The sequence below is a fragment of the Adiantum capillus-veneris genome, chromosome 15, assembly GCF_014529385.1.
Source record: "Adiantum capillus-veneris isolate H3 chromosome 15, ASM1452938v2, whole genome shotgun sequence".
In the NCBI taxonomy this organism is placed as follows: domain Eukaryota; kingdom Viridiplantae; phylum Streptophyta; class Polypodiopsida; order Polypodiales; family Pteridaceae; genus Adiantum; species Adiantum capillus-veneris.
In genome coordinates, this window is record NC_140945.1 from 150885454 (window position 1) to 150902440 (window position 16987).

A 16987-nucleotide genomic window follows, 5' to 3' on the forward strand; every position below is an offset into this window, starting at 1 on the left:
AGAATATATATATATATATATATATATATATATATATATATATATATATATGGAAAGTTACCCTAGATATACAATCTAGATAGGGTGTGATATAATAATGAGATAGTAGAAAGAAATAATCCATTCTTTTTGTCCCAAGTTAAAGAGACGGAGCTATTGACTCTTTTCATTAGTATTTTTTGGCGGGTAAAGTAAGAATATGTTATCCTTGAGATAATAGGATGAGATAGAAAGCTTATTATTATACTTAGATATGCATATATACATTATAGAAAATATAATTATGTATCTAAAAAGTTACAAGATAACTCTTATAGCATGCGTTCCCACTATGTACGTGTCACAGCACGACAACGTGCAAAAGAGTCAAGGAGAGAAGAGGAAGGGGAAGAAGAGCAGGCTCACATCTTTGGTGGAGCTCTAGAGAGTGTAAAATCTCTATCTCTTTATTCTTCATTATAACCCAAGAATAAGTGGGCGGGCACCCGCTTGGGCCATATCCGTCCATGGGGCTTGAAACCCAACAATCTCCCACTTGACGTGGCCCAAGTGGCTAAAGAATATAGGGGCTACTATGTACAAATGTCCAGAACGTGAAGCATGATCCTAGCTTCACCGTATGCCCATCATCTCTATGCAATGTGCGAACCACTCTCAGGCTAAGCTCTTTGTTAGAGCATCCATTGGGTCTTCATCCGTGTGAACTTTGACTAACTCAATGCATTTTCTACCTGACCTCTATGTGTTTCGACTTGGAGTGAAAAATGGGATTCTTTGCTAACGCAATTGTACTCTGGTTGTCGCAATGTAGCATTGGAGTCTGGTGTAAACCAAAATCTCTCATTAGATGATATAACCACATAGCTTCCTTAATTACTAGAACTAGAAACTGCAACATACTATGCCTTAATGGTGGAAGACAAAGTGTAATTTTGGATACACGATCTCCAAGAAACTGCCGCTCTAACAAACAAGAAAACATAGCTAGATGTGGATTGCCTATTGTTCATACAACCCACATAATCCAAATCAATGTATCCATCTATGGATGCATCACTGTTTTCCCAAAGCATAAGCACTTGCTTGTAGCTAAGCCCTTGATGTATCTCAAGGTGTGCTTCACTACTTCCCAATGCTTTCTGTCTGGATTTTCCATAAACTTGTTGACCACTCCCACTACATATGCAATGTCTGGCTGTGTGCTAACCATGGCAAACATGAGACTGCCAAATGCCAAATAATACAACACCTTTGTAATCTCTACCTTTTCAGCATCCGATTTGGGACAATCATGCTTGGTAAGTATTTTGTATGTTTCCATTGGGGTACTCAATGCTTTCCCCCTTGCATATTAAAACATTGCAAGACCTAATGAATATACTCTTCCTGCAGAAGTTCAAGTATACCACGTTTGCGATCTCTTTTGATACACATACCAAGAAAGTGATGTGCATCGCCCAAATCTTTCATAGCAAAATTCTTGCTTAAGGCATCATCAAGAAGTGCAATAACATCTTTTGACTTCCCGACTATGAGCATATCATCCACTTACAATATTAGAATGATGAGGGAACCATCGTCCAACCTCTTTGTGTACAAGCAGTGATCCTCTTGGCTTTGTATGTAACCTTGGGATCGAATGTACTTATCAAACTTGATGTACCATTGCATTGAGTGTTTCTTTAATCCATACAAAGATTTTTTGAGTCTACACACCAATTCTATCCGTGTTGGCTTCTGAGGCTTTATCGCAAATCCTTCTGGCTATTTCATGTAAACATCCTCTTCCAGATCCCTATGAAGAAACGCTATCTTCACATCCATTTGGACCAATTCCAAGTCCTTGATGGCTACCACACCAAGCACAAGATGCAATGTAGTCATCTTGATCACTAGAAAAAATATTTCATTGAAATCCATGGCTTTCCTTTTCTTGAACACTTTGGCAACCAATCTAGCCTTATACGTACACTCGAGATCATCTGTGATATACTCCTTCTTGTACACCCATTTGCATGGCAATGTCTATTCACCCATAGGTAACTCTGTCAGATCCCAAGTTTCATTGGCTAAAATTGAGTTATACTTAGATTGCATAGTCTCTTCCACTTCACGCTATTATCCATTTGAATGACCTCTTTGTAGCAAGTGGGTTCACCGCAATCAGTGACTAGTAAGTGGTCTAATCCTGACTCCAAACGCTTAGGGGCACGAGAGGTACAAGTAGATCTTTGAAGTGAGTGCTCAATTTTGCTCTCTTTGGAGCAGCAAGTGTGTGCCTTCTAGTGGAAGGTGCATCACTAGCACGTCCAATATTCTGTGTAATTGGCGGTCAGGAAACAACCTCAAATCATACTCTGCGATACTCAATGTCTTTCAATGGATTTTTATGCATCTTAGACTTGTTGAATATCACCTATGAGCTGCATAAAACCTTCTTAGATTCTCGGTTCTGGAGATGATATCCCATCTCTCCATCCACACCATATTCAATGAAGATGCACTTGTGTGATTTGGGATCCATCTTTTTTCTAAGCGCTTTTGGCACATGTGAGAATTCCTCACCCCCAAACAACATAATCTGTCATAATTGGGCTCTTTGCCCATCCACATCTCCTACGGAACCTTATATTTTAGTGATGTACTAGGTGAACGCCTGATCAAGTAAGCAGCCATCGTAACAACGTCTCCCCAAAATTCTTGAGGTAAGTTGGCCGTAGACAACATAGATGTGACCCATTCTTGAATGGTTCTATTCATTCTCTCAGCTACACTGTTTTCAATGAGGCATGGTATATTGTCTTCTAATGTCTCGTTTACTGCAAAAGTCCTTGAAATCGGAGAAGATACTCGCCTACATTGTCACTATGCATAGCTTTAAGCTTTCTACCCGATTGGTTCTTTACCAAAACTTTCTAGTAGAGTTGTCTATGAATGTTAAGAAGTATAACTCTCTCCCTAAAGACTTGATTGGCATAGGTCCGCACAAGTCGCTATGAATGGGATCTAGAGGACTCCCTAACTCCTTGTCCAAAGGCGCTGACAACAATCTAGTTTGTTTGCCATAGATACAATGCTAACGTAAGGAGAAGTTAGAGTAATCTAACACACAAGGATAAAACCAAAACGCTGTGAGACTTTCATTCCCTTTTGAATCAGATGTACTAGCCGGCTATGCCAACTCTGTAGATGGCATGTAAGGTCTCCACCTTTCTAGCTATCCAGAAAGAAACTCAAGCTTTAGGAGAAAAAATTGATCAGGAAATCATGTAAAAACACTATCTCAAAAGCAATAAAAAATGGTATTTTTGGAATCTTAAGCTCAACAAACCTCGGGCTAGAAATTTTTAGAAGTGAATTCCGATAAAAACAAGCATAGTTATGGCCTCTAGAAGTTTACACTCTTGGTGGTTAAATTAAATAAATAAATTGAAGATTTTGGTAATCATTACTATAAAAGACTTTTATCATAAAATCCATAGATTTTTATTGATAGCTGCATAGATTTTCAAAATTAATCATGAAAAGTGTCAGATAATAGCAAAAAATTGATTTTTGTGTATCTGGGGGGTTGTGTAGGACAGTAATGAACTTGCCCAGGTTGGAATTAGTAGCAAGGGGCTCTTGTGGAGCTGTAGGGCTGCCTTGGGATGCAAGTTACTGCCATTTCCAGCATGTGAGTGCCCAAAAACCTATGAATATGACCCCTTGCTTCACAGTTTGACAATTTGGAACAGACTCGAAGTCTTGGCCATTTCTCTCTCACATAGAGAGAAACTCTACCCAAAAATCACTAGAGAGCAAACCTCAAACTGACTATTCACGGATAAGAAGTTATGGCACCCAAAGCGACCGGAGCAATCATACATCTGATGGTGAGGACGTAGCTCCAAAACAAACTAGAGCGTCGCACAACGACGAAACCGAGCCTAGTAGTAGGCCTACGGAGGAGAGTCTTCAGGTGCCAGCACAACAGTAGATGGCCGATCAGTCCTAGGTGGGTTTCCATTATTCAATTAAGTCTTTAAATAGTTCAAGTTCTTTTATAAGTTAACATTGCATACGTAAGAAGTGAATAAGAATCAGAAAAGGAATAATTGGCCAAAAACCGAAGGTAACTTCCAAGAAACCAACGTGCATTGTTTGTAATTAGGAAAGAATTGTTTGGGCGAAGACTGGTTGAATGAGGAAAGATATGATTGATCATCCTTAAGATAGCTTGACTCAAGACACCTCCGACTCCTTGGTATATTTTGATGAATAATGATAGCTTTCCAGCCACGGATAAGCTGGTTATCTCCATGAACGATGAGTTTCTACTCCGTGTCATGTCCTGATGTTTCTACATAAGTTAGGATACTGTTTTTATCCTAGGGGAGCCGCCCGGTTGTATGGGCAATTAGTTTGGTGTATGGGCACCCCGAACCTTGGGTGGGGGTATATCCACCCCGGATTGTGAACAAGAAATGGGTGCCACTTTTTCACCCTTAGGTGGTCTTGAGACAAGAAGAGTACTGGTCATGATTATTATGGACAATGTTTTGATTGACAGTACCCTGTCTTAACTTTAAAGATGTCTATTTGTTAAAAGAATGCTTTTCAATACTATCTTTAATACTTGATTGAAGGAATTACTGTGATGGTAAGTTAAAAGAACCATTATTTTAAATGTTAAAACAATGTGATAGTAATTAGAAAATAAAAGAATCATGTGTGAGTGCGGGGTGGTAAGTGGGGATTGACTAAGGTTGTCAATCATGGACAGATGGACCTGATTAGTCAGGTAACTATCCATCCTTGCGCACTAAAAACGTTTAGAAAACTTCTTCACTTAGAAGAGAAGTCCACTTGCGGCTGTGCCCTCACATATGTTAGGGGGAAAAAAGCGTTGGTTGAGGATATCTTAGCCCAACTTGTGAAAGTTATTGGGCCAAAATAGTTTTGGAATTTTAAAATGTTGTCCCATTTTCGCTGCGAGATAGGACTAGGTCTTGTTCTAGGGCTATAGACCCAAGCCATTGTCAATGGTAAAGGTCTATTCCTTGGATTTTTCTTGTTTAGAGACTCTGATTTTTATTAGGCCTTGAGACCTATCAAGGACCCATCCCACTTTGGTGTCGGCGGGTTGGGGATCTCACAAGTGATATCAGAGTGTGTGTTAATTAAAGTCTTGGACCTAGGAAAAAGTTTAAGGTGTTTGGTTGAAATAAGTGATCTTTGGCAAACTCAATTAAAGAGGTATTTAATTGAAAAGAGGGAGAGAAAATAAGAAAGAGAATATCCCCATCTTTGCAGGAATATTTCCATCAGGCATACCGCAAATCCATGGATTTCAATATTAGGTTTATGAGGGCTTGCCTATCCCGACACTATTCAATGTGAAAAAGCGTGATGAAATGGCTAGATAATAGATTTTCTCCTTCCACTTGGAGGATCAAGTGGTCAAATCCTGGTGGAATTTTCTTCATTGATGTGAGAGAGTTAGAAGGTTTAGAACTAAATATGAAGAGACTCAAATGGGTTGAAGATCTTCAAGTGATTGAAGTATACTTTCTCATTGGGATGGAGAATCGAGAAGAAACCCTTGTAATAGATGATATCCAAGTATCACAAAATCAGTGGGTGTTTGATTTGGTGTCTAAAATAACCTACCCAGGTCCCGGGGGATTCACTATTAGTAATGGGGGGATGTCACCTGCGTGCATCAAAATTAGAGAAACCCCCCTATGTACGGTATCTTACATGCTAACCTACCCCCCTACATACGGACAAGATACGGACGTTCTCGCAATGAGCCATCCCCCCTCATACGGATTTTGTACGGAATGTAATGACCCACTATTTTATGTATACTAGTAACATAACAATTTAGAAGCACATGCTGTTGTAAAAATACATGATGAACTACAAATGAACAGCAAGTGTACAGTGTAGTGTGTTTTCATTTACAATAGATGTTAAGAGAACAAACCATGAAAAGCAACAAATATAATGAATACGAAACTAAAATAAACCAATCATTTTCAATGTAATTTGTCAAAAAACGAATAGCATTTACCTTGTAAACTGATACAAATCTCAATCTCAAAACATATGATAGTAGCCACCTACTTAATAGGCTTCCCACATGGGATTTAAGGCACACATATGAAATGGATTGTTCTTTAAATAACAAATAATGCATACTCTTAAACAACCATGAAAAACTTCACTCATCAAATCAAAACACATTACAAAACAACCCATTAAAAGATTAATCTTTTTGAAAAAAAACAATTATATGTGATATGAATGCACGTCTATGTTTAAGCAAAGTGAAACTTTTAAAAAAGCACCATCTGTATTTAATTTTGAGTTTGTACATAAAATATAAATCTTAAAAAATTTGCCAGAGTCTCCTTTGTACGGAGACCTATTTCTATAAAAAAACCAGTACACCCTTTTCTTGGGCTCCCACATGGGATTTTCATCACATAATTTCTTTTTCCAAAAAAAATGTCCACCTCATCTTGGGCTCCCACGTGGGATTTAAGAATTATCTTACACATTAAAATCAAGAACATTTTCAATAGAGTCGAAGTAATCTAACTTCAAAGTGGTAGTATGACCTGCATATCATAGTACATAGGAAACCTCCAATCACAAAGTCTAATCACATGATTACCAAAAGGCCACATCCACATCGATAGGCGATCATGTACAAAGAAAACACAAAATGAAACATAAAAGTAGCCTACCAAATTAACTTAAGAACCCTGAAAATCAAACTACATTCCAACTGTTAGTATCTCATGCTTCTCATACTACACAATCAACAAAATGGCATGTCCATGTCATATGGCTGCCGTGTGCATAAAATACATAAATCAAAACATCAAAATGAAATGTCTAAACAAAGTTTCCTAAATGAAGTGCGCATCCCTTGATCAACATTTCACTGGTCCACATGCCATGTCGGACAAACATCTTTCATAGAGCAAATCATCTTTTTATGCAAATACTTTTATCTAGGTACTGAGCACAATTCTAAGTCAATATTTTCAAAGCATAGTCATCCTTCATCTTTGCCACTTGATTGGTTTACTTGCTCCCTTCGTAGATTTTCAGATAACACATATTGTGTATCTATATCTTTGGCACGCTTACTCTTCTCTCTTTTTACACACCAAGCCAAATCCCAAGCCTTTGAGCTTTATCGACTGAACACCTTCATGAAGAGCTTCATATAAATCATGGACGTACTTCTCCATGTTACCAATGTAACTATAAGCAAACTGACAAGCTTTGTCTTTGCTTATAGCAAAGGTTTCCTTGAAGACCGCACTTACAATTTCTTTTTCAAGCATTTTGTCTATGAGCGTCTCATTTTGCACAATACTTTGTACCTGCTTCTCCTGTAATTGACTAATCACCTTGCAGAGAATTGACCTTAGAGACTAAAGAAATTCCTTCTTCTTACCCTCTGCCATAATGACTATATAGATATACTATTAAAAATAAGAAGCATTCAAGTCAACCTACATATATATATATATATATATATATATATATATATATATATATATATATATATATATATATATATATATATATATATATATATATATATATATATACCTAGATGAATCCATGATAAACCCAGATTCACCCTTAAAGGAAAGTGCAAGGTATAGACCTATGGTAGTCACCCACAAGACAATATAACCATCAACTCCATCATGCATATTGACTAAATACCACGACATCCCCACTAACGCCGTCAGTGCCCAATAGTGGGTGTAGAACTAGGTACTAACAAATGCTCCCAAACACAACACACACCACACGTGCACACACATGAGCATACATAAACACAAAGTTCAGCGTACTGAGTTTCTGTCATGACTCCGGAGATCAAGGGCAGACTTAGCCATAATGAAGCATAGCACTAAGAGAAGCATTAAATCGAAAAAATTAGCACACAAATGAGGTAGTTGATAGGGCATACACACCATAAAAGATAGAAATAATTAGCACAATATCAACTGGTCGTAACCGGACGAAAGATCCCCATTTTCAACCCTCAAAAACACAACCAAAACAATCATTTTCAGCCACCGAAACAGCCTCGAAATTCAGCAGTTAGAAGATCACAGATTTCAGCCCTAAAGTTGTCGTCATCATCACCGTCATCGTCATCACATAGTCCCAAGTTGCATCAGTCCATTGCATACACATTGTACCACTTTGTGCAATCAATAAGTAGACCACTCTCACCGACGAGAGTGGGACCTTCGGAGGAGGGTTTTACAACGTCTCTGGTGTCGTATCTCTCTTCTCTCTCTATCTCTCAGACTCATACACTTGTACGCACATTGTCCACTCACTTTGTTCATGATCATAGCACTTTCCATTAAGAATGGAAGGCTCTCCCTTCCATAAAAATCAAAAGGAACCTTGAGCACAGTTCGGAGCACTCATCTTCAGCAAAGCGCAAACAATCATTCCGCTGCACCTATCAACGTCAAACTATCACATCAAAGCTCCTGCATTAACCTAATGTGACACATTGGTATACCATATTTCACTTTGAAAACTAGAAGAACTAAAGGTGAAAATCGATAGCTCAAGATGGCACACCCGGTCAAGCCATATGACCATGTGACAAATTGAGACTATATTTGCATCAAAGCTCCTGCATTAACCTAATGTGACACATTGGTATACCATATTTCACTTTGAAAACTAGAAGAGCTGAAGGTGAAAATCGATAGCTCAAGATGGCACACCCGGTCAAGCCATATGACCATGTGACAAATTGAGACTATATTTGCATCAGAGCTCCTGCATTAACCTAATGTGGCATTGGTATACCATATTTCACTTTGGAAACTAGAAGAACTGAAGGTGAAAATCGATAGCTCAAGATGGCACACCCGATCAAGCCATATGACCATGTGACAAATTGAGACTATATTATATACAAAATAAAGACATTGTGTATGTGTGACACATAGACCCAAGGTATGCTAGACGTGTCTTTTACCAAGATACAAACGAACCGATCGAGTGCAATCCAGACGTTCATCTAAGTAGAGGCCATAAGCATGAATAAATGCAAAAAAAATCCCAACCATTTGAATGAGCCTCATCTAAAAATCTGAAGCATTCACGACACGCAGATCCCGTTTCCAGAGAGTGTAAGCTCTTGTTCAAAAGCATAATCTCTATCTCTCAACAGGCGATGGGAAAGCATTAGGGCTTTGATGGCGACAATCCAACCATGAGTCTTACTCACACGCTTGGAAATAGCCTAGACGCATGAACTCACATAAGACTTTGAATAGGACATCAAGTGGAGAACCTCTTGCACGTATTTTTCCTCCATCGGAGTGTCATCATGGCTCGTAGCCTTCACAATAGCTACTTCAAGGTCAACGAAAACCTGCACTTGCTACCTTGGCTAAGGAGATGCTAGTTTGATCCTTCAAAACCCCCAGGGCACTGCAAAGTGACACCTACGTTGGGGCCATCATCAAGACGTAGATCAAACGCACAGGTGCGTCAGTGATGTAACACACAAGAGAAAATAAGTGCTGGATTCTTTCAAGTACCTACCATTATACCATTTTTGGAGATTGGTAAAACTGTATCTTAGTTAGAGCGCATCACAAATAGTTTAGCTACAATTATCTTTCCTCTTATAGATTATTTAAAGTATTATTAATATATATATATAGTACGATGTTGAAGCTAATGTGACTATCTCTTGCATGCCCTATTGAGAAATCAATCTCACGATAAAGTGGTCATGAAATTACAAGGCCGACTAAGGTGGTCGAGTTGAAGGCCTGACCAAGTGGCTAGGTAAAGCATGTGATCTAGTATGTGTGGGTATCAAATGTTAATCCATTAAGGCCTAGCTCAAGGCTTTCATGTTCGCAACCTTCTTAGGTGAGTTAACCTCCAATATGAGCATTGAGCCAACATTGCATGCCCACACTTGTCGATGCTTGAAATATCTAGGATGCGGATGTGGCTTACTTTGCGCCATCATGCATTATGATAAAAACGTATGATAAAAACGCATGATACACACCCGAAACTTTTAAATGCCTTTGAAGGGCTGAAGAGCTACCCCTGTTGATCTTTGTCCACCTTCCCCTCTTTGCGTCTCTCTCTCTCGCTATGTAATGTACTCAAGGCTAAGCTGAGACAAACTTTTCCCCAATGGCAAACTTTTCTAAGCTGCATCTTATTGTTCCTCTTTGGAAAACCAATTGTTTAGGTTGTGGTAATGACAAGGGGTTATGGTTCAACCCCTACAAAATGTAGATGTGGGTGGGTTCGTGGGCACAATCCTATTCAACTACCTGTTGTGAAGCATCCATTGGGACAGAAAAAAGGTTGCAAATTGAGAAGTTTGAAGATCACACTCAATTCAGTGGCATAATGCATCATTCTAGGTTAATTTGTTTAAATTCATTTGAGTCGCTAGTGTGATAAGATTGAAGAGTACCCGGCTTTTATAAATTTAGGGTGTCTTTTGTCCTATCAGTCCTTACACATAGCTTTCCTAATTGTCTACTGGAAGCTCAATTGCCAAAGGGCACTATTGATCAATGCAAGTGCTGCTTGCTCTACCAAATTCCACACAATCATGGGAGCATGCTGCTCACAAATGACAACCTAACTTATGCTAGAGGAATCACTCGGTGCATACAGGCAGACCAAGATGATTGATTAAAATGGAGAAGCTCAAAGGCATGATATAATTGAATTACTCACAATGCTATTATATATCACTCGTCGGGATTTGGGTAGAGCTTGAAACCTCTTGTGTCTTTGGTTGCAGCACGCGTAGCAAGCTCCAAGCCTCCAAGACGCAGCATCAAGCAGCTCAGAACAGACTCAGGAACTCTTGCAGTAGGCGTAGCAGGCTGCAACATAACTGGCACAACAACCAAGGTGCAATTCATTGTAAAATTAAGCAAAAAACAATAGCTAGTAGCTTTTGTAACACGGAAAATCAAATTTTATTTGTCTAAAAGTTGAAGTTAAATGTCCAAAGTTGCATGTTGGCTAACCTGTACTAAATTTTGGCCTTAGAGGAGTAGTCGATGTCATCCACCAGCCCAGCTCGAAGAACCCAAAGAAAATGTTGTTGGCTGGCAAGGAGGCCATTCAAAAACTCTTCACATTGGGTTTTTGAAAGGATAGTTGTGCTCCCAAAGGAGATGTATAGAACAGATGAGATGGGATGTTGATCTAGCCAAGCCAAGCAACCTTTGTCTTCTTCCCACAAGCTAGTGGCGCTCTCCTCATTGAGAGATTCTACCCAAAACCCCACATCATAAATCAGAACATTGCAACATTTAGATAGAGTGGCAATGGCGGAAGCCTCAAGATCTTCATAGCTGTTGACAACGACAGCGTGGGCTCGAGTGTCGCACACTTGCCATGACTTGGTTGAGTTGGTCCACAAAGAGAATGTTTCATCTGTGACATACCTAAAATGAGGAATATCTTCATTGCATAATGTTGGCAAACCAGAAAGTTCCCGAAAAAGCTTTTGCATTTCTACACCTATTGCTGTTGTTGCCTCCTTCACTGCAAGGCACCAAATTCTACATGTTGAGGGTGGCCTAAGCCTTAAAATCTTAAGAGACAAACAATGAAAATATTCACCTTCAATGTCCTTGAGACCTCAAGGACAGCAAAGGCAAGCTTGACTTTACAAACGCTGATGCCCTTTTGAGGATACGATGGTAGCCACTAAACTAGAAGGAACTTTGTGTGTGTGTGTGTGTGTGTGTGTGTGTGTGAGAGAGAGAGAGAGAGAGAGAGAGAGAGAGAGAGAGAGAGAGACCTTCTTCAAGGGATAGAGCTCCCCTAATGTGAGGTAATGGGTGAACAGAAGGCGTGAAGCGTAGCACGGGTAGAGCACAATCAGGGAATGCCGAGCTTGTCGACAACATCTTGGGTAGGGAACGTGATGTTGAAGTCGGAGAGGAGGCAGGTGACAAGAGGGCCATGTAGGCTGAGAGAGAGGATGAGCTGCTCGAGATCGGGGGCAATGGAGACCAAGGCATCGTAGGCTTCCAGCAAGGAGAGCTTGAAGCCGTTGGAGAGGTCGATGCCACGGAGCGGGAGGCGGATGCTGCGGACAAGTGAATGAGGGGCAGCAGTAGCCGTAGGGGTTATAGCTGGGTAAGGATTGTGGTGCTCCTGTGCCAGAGGCAAGGCATCGACGGCGTCGGAAGTGGTGATGATGATGTCGGATTGTTGCTTGGCTAGCAGCTTGCAGAGGCGCATGAGCGGGTTGAGATGTCTCGGCACCGGCAAGGGCACCGCCACCACATGATGATGCTGCTGCTCCTCCTGCTTCTCACGAGCCATCGCCGTTTCCTCGACTCCCTCTCCGCACAGCTGCTTTCTTTGCCCGTCTACGCATGGGCTCCAATGCCCTCCATGACTTTCAGCAAGTCCCCGCCGATCCTTGATTTTCAAAACCCCCTTCTGGATTTTCAAACACCCCCACATGGTAGGCCTCTCTCAAGACTAAGGCCCATGTCACACTAGGTCGGCGGTCATCGCATGAAAGGGAGAGCAGCCAAGAAAATTCGCTGCCTTCAGCTTTTCAAGTCACACTAGGCGGTGGCCAAGGAGAAAAAGGTCCACGCTGGACTGCTGAGTCACGACCAGGGATGGAGAAAAACGTCCGAGGGGTCATCGTCGCCCATCCTCGCCCATGGCTTCGATCAGCCAATCAGTGCTCATCATACGATTGCAAAGCTTCCAACAGGTGCCGCCTTGTGTGACAGGCTATGTGGAAGCATGCAGATTTTCTTCTATGGACACTCAGGCCATGGTATGCCAAGTCAGACGTGATCGGCCATCGCGTCTGACTTCACCCTAAGTGGCACGAGCATGGGAGGGTGGGATCTACGACAGGGGCTTGTGGATTGTAGATCCCAGTGACGACGATGAAAGAAAATTAGGGTACCCTAGATTAGTTTTTATTATGGTCGTAGATCCTAGTGGTGGCGTCGAAAGTATGTTAGGGTACAGTAGATTGGTTATGTAGGCTTTGGAGATGAATCACTTCATTATTTTTGGACCAAGGCTAGAAAAATACAATTTTCCTAATCAAAGAAAATAAGGGCAAGCTTGAAATTCTCCCAGTTTTTAGGTCAAAATTTAAATCTTTTGCTGGTAGTTACACTAAAGTTTGTGAAAACTTCTCGGTTTTCTTAAGGCAAGCTCAAAATCTAACAGGGATTTTAGGATTTCAGCCGGTTAAAATACATTGGACCCCGGTTTTTTTCTAACACTATTTTGGACATAATCGCCTGTTTTGTGAGGTAATATGTGACAAATTACATGCTAAACACTAAAAAATGCATCTCAATTGTCAAAAAGGAATAAAAAGTAGAAAATCTTGAACAATCTTACCAAAGTAAATACATGGGTACTTTGGGAATTTTAAAAATTTGAAGGGTATTTTGGGAATTTCGACAAGTTAGAGGGGTTTGAGCTTGGCTTGAAGAAAACGAGGAAATTTACATAAGTTTTAGTGTATTTAGCAACAATGTAGCCCCAATGTAAACCCCCCCCCCCCCCCCCCCCCCCCCCCCCCCCCCCTCCTTATGTGTACGGTATGAGTATGAAATAATGAGGGGCTACCCCTATTGTATACGCTTATGTACAAAATCCAAAAACCCCCCTATTGTACACTCACATGGTACCGTACGAAAAAACACAATGAATCCCCCGGGACCCAGGTAGATTTAGGCCCATAGGTGTAGGCCCTAGTTTTAGTGGACCAAAAGATGTTGTATATTTTGATCCTATATCTGATCCACCTAAAGTCCGCAAGATTCTAGTATAGTATTGTCATCACCTTTGTACATAGTAGGACCTTCATGGATTGTATTAACTCTTGTACATACTATGGTTCTCATGGGTATGCTATAAGCAGTTTTGTTTATGGTTTGGCAATGGTCTTCATCCTTTGTGCAAAAGTTTTGAGTATGAGATAAGTTAAAAGAATAAGTAAGAAAGATTTCATCTGGTACTAAATTCCACTAATTCAATCTCAGGGAATACTCACCTAAATAGCCTTTACACTGTTAGTCAAGAGAAAAAATCTACTAAAGCAAGTTCAACTCCCTACTTCAAGGGAGAGGGACCCAATTTAGAGTGAGATGTTGAAGCGTGGTTAGATGCTATGGATGACTATTTTAAAGCTACAGGAACTGCTCTAGAAAACCAAACAATGTTGGGTATGTTCCATCTCAGCGGGGATGCCAAAACTACTTTGGTGGAAGCAACACTACAGACATAATCCCACAAGTAGTCCATCTTGGAGCAGGCAATCAAAGAACGCTATCTCCCTCCTGCACATCAGGCTATCAAGATGAACAAAATCTTTGGTCTATGCCAGTTAGGACTTTCACTAGAGGAGTACTACACCAAGTTTGTGTCTTTACGACGCTATGCTCCCCAGATGACCATGGAGCAACAAATTGCCCACTTCGGTCAAGGCCTCAATAAACCCTTGAGTACACGTCTTGAAGTCATGAGACCTACATCAATTCAGGATGCCCTTCTCAGGGCCAAGCCTCTTGCAGCTCAAGGAACCAACTCTACAAGGAACTAAAATGGATTTAATACCTTTAGGGGAACTTTCAACCAAGGATATCAACAACGTGGAGTAGCTACAGCAGTGAACTTGGAGAAGAACTTCCCAAACGTTAGGTCACTATGGATGCAATCAAATGGGGCACTACAGAAATAATTGTCCAGAAGAGAAAACCCCTTGAACTACTGCTAGAGCCATTCCTCAAAATCAAGGAGACAATCTAAGAGGAAGTAGAAATGGAGGACGAGGTAGAGGAAGAGCAAGAGGAGCCGGATCTTATGCAATCATGGGAGAACCAATCTTGATGAATGTGGAAGATGAAAGAGCCACTTGCTTGGCTACACTTAGTAATCCTAGAGCTCAACAACAATAGGCCATTTTGTAAACCACTATAAATCGACAATGTAAAACTTTGAGTTACTTATATATTATAACGATATACATTATTTTCTTTCCCTAGATTAATCAAGGAATCTAAAGTTAAATTAGCATTCAATCAAGAAATTAAGGGTTGATCTAGCAAATGAGACAGAGGTTCTCGATAGTAAGAAAAGAATTTGAATCTTGAGAATGAGATAGTTATCAAGAAACCAACTCACATTCTTTGTAGACATGATAGCCTTCCTTGGAAAATGACCTAGATATGAAAGTATTAATGTACGAGACTAATAGGAAGCCGAAAAGATACTTCTTAAAACCCTTTACATATTGTTGGTCAACCATGTTAGAGCACAGAGGAGGTACCTCTGGTGCAATAGTGGAAGCTTGTGCCAAATGAAAATTGCTCAAGATGGCAAGAACACGCCGAGCACATTCATATTGACAAAGCTCGAATACATGATACTTGTCAAACGTTGGTTGCTCTGAATGGTCGGTTAGAGCGAGCGCGTTCATGTTGACAAGGTGGATAATAGAAAGGATTTAACCAAGTTTTTGAGATGATACAATTGGTTTGTAAAGGTTTTTAAAATGGGCTCAACATTGAGAGTTTCTTGGGGAAAATCTGACTAGCAAGTAACTCCAACCATATTGAATCCTTGAAACTAAAAAGAACTCTTAGAGTAGTCAATAACGCTTGGTAAAGTGAAAAGATTATCCCATTGAAGATGCCACTTGGAAAAATGAAACCGTTTTTCTCAAAGACTTCCCCAGTTTCGGTTGAGATGAGGGCATCTCAAATTCTTAAGTTGGGGTGATTGTAAGGTCTCCATCTTTCTAGCTATCGGGAATGAACTCAAGCTTTAGGAGAAAGCATTGATCAGGCAATCAGGTGAAAACACTATCTCAAAAGCAATAAAAAATGGTATTTTTGGAATCTTAAGTATGAACTGAATTCTGATAAAAACTGGCATAGTTATGGATCCTGGAAGTTTACACTGTTGATTAAATTAAATAAATAAATTATAAGGTTTTGGTAATCATTACTTTAAAATACTTTTATCATATAATCCATAGATATTTACTGATAAATGCAGATATTTCCAAAATTAATCATGACAAGGGTCAGATAATAGCAGAAAATTGATTTTTGTGTATCTGGGGGGCTGTGTGGGACATTAATGAACTTGCCCAGGCTAGAATTAATAGTAGGGGTGCTTGTGGAGCTCTACGACTGCCTTGGGATATAAGTTATTTCCATTTTCAGCCTATGAGTAACCAGAAACCTATAAATATGACCCTTGCTTCACAATTTGGAACAAACTTGGAGTCTTGGCCATTTCTCTCTCACATAGAGAGAAACTCTACCCAAAAATCATTAGAGAGCAAAGCTCTAGCTGATTATCCATGGATAAGAAGTTACGGCACGCAAAAGGACCGAAGAAAATCCTATCTGATGATGAGGACGTAGCTCCAAAACAAACTAGAGCGTCGCACGACGACGAAGCAGGGCCCAACGGAGGAGAGTCATCAGGCACCAGTGCAGCAGCAGATGGCCGATCAGTCCCAGGCGGGTTTCCATTATTCAATTAAGTCTTTAAATAGTTCAAGTTCTTTTATAAGTTAACATTGCATACGTAAGAAGTGAATAATAATCAAACAAGGATTAATTGATCGTAAATGGAATGTAACTTCCAAGAAACCAACATGCATTGTTTGTAATTAGGAAAGAATTGTTTGGGCGAAGACTGTTGAATTAAGAAAGATATGATTGATCATGCTTAAGAAAGCTTATCTCAAGACACCTCAGACTCCTTGGTATATTTTGATGAATATTGATGGCTTTCCAACCATGGACAAGTCAATTACCCCCATGAAAGATGAGTTTCTACTCCGTGTCATGTCTTCATGGTTCTACATAAGTCAGGATATCGTTTTTATCCTAGGGGACCCACCCAGTTGTATGGGCAATTGGTTTGGTGTATG

The 16987-nt window shown here is 40.1% G+C and overlaps 1 protein-coding gene across 1 annotated transcript in view; it reads right to left on the minus strand.

Moving 5' to 3' along the window:
- LOC147441673 (uncharacterized) overlaps positions 1 to 12464 on the minus strand; it is a 31970-nt gene extending 19506 nt beyond the window's left edge. The window contains exons 1-5 of the mRNA XM_086483776.1: positions 11972 to 12464; positions 11849 to 11871; positions 11266 to 11589; positions 11067 to 11147; positions 10768 to 10930 (exon numbers count right to left, since the gene is read on the minus strand). Coding sequence (XP_086339902.1) covers positions 10782 to 10930; positions 11067 to 11147; positions 11266 to 11589; positions 11849 to 11871; positions 11972 to 12378 — 984 coding nt within the window. The 5' untranslated portion in view covers positions 12379 to 12464 and the 3' untranslated portion in view covers positions 10768 to 10781. The remainder of the gene's footprint in view (positions 1 to 10767; positions 10931 to 11066; positions 11148 to 11265; positions 11590 to 11848; positions 11872 to 11971) is intronic.
- Positions 12465 to 16987: the final 4523 nt, after the last annotated feature.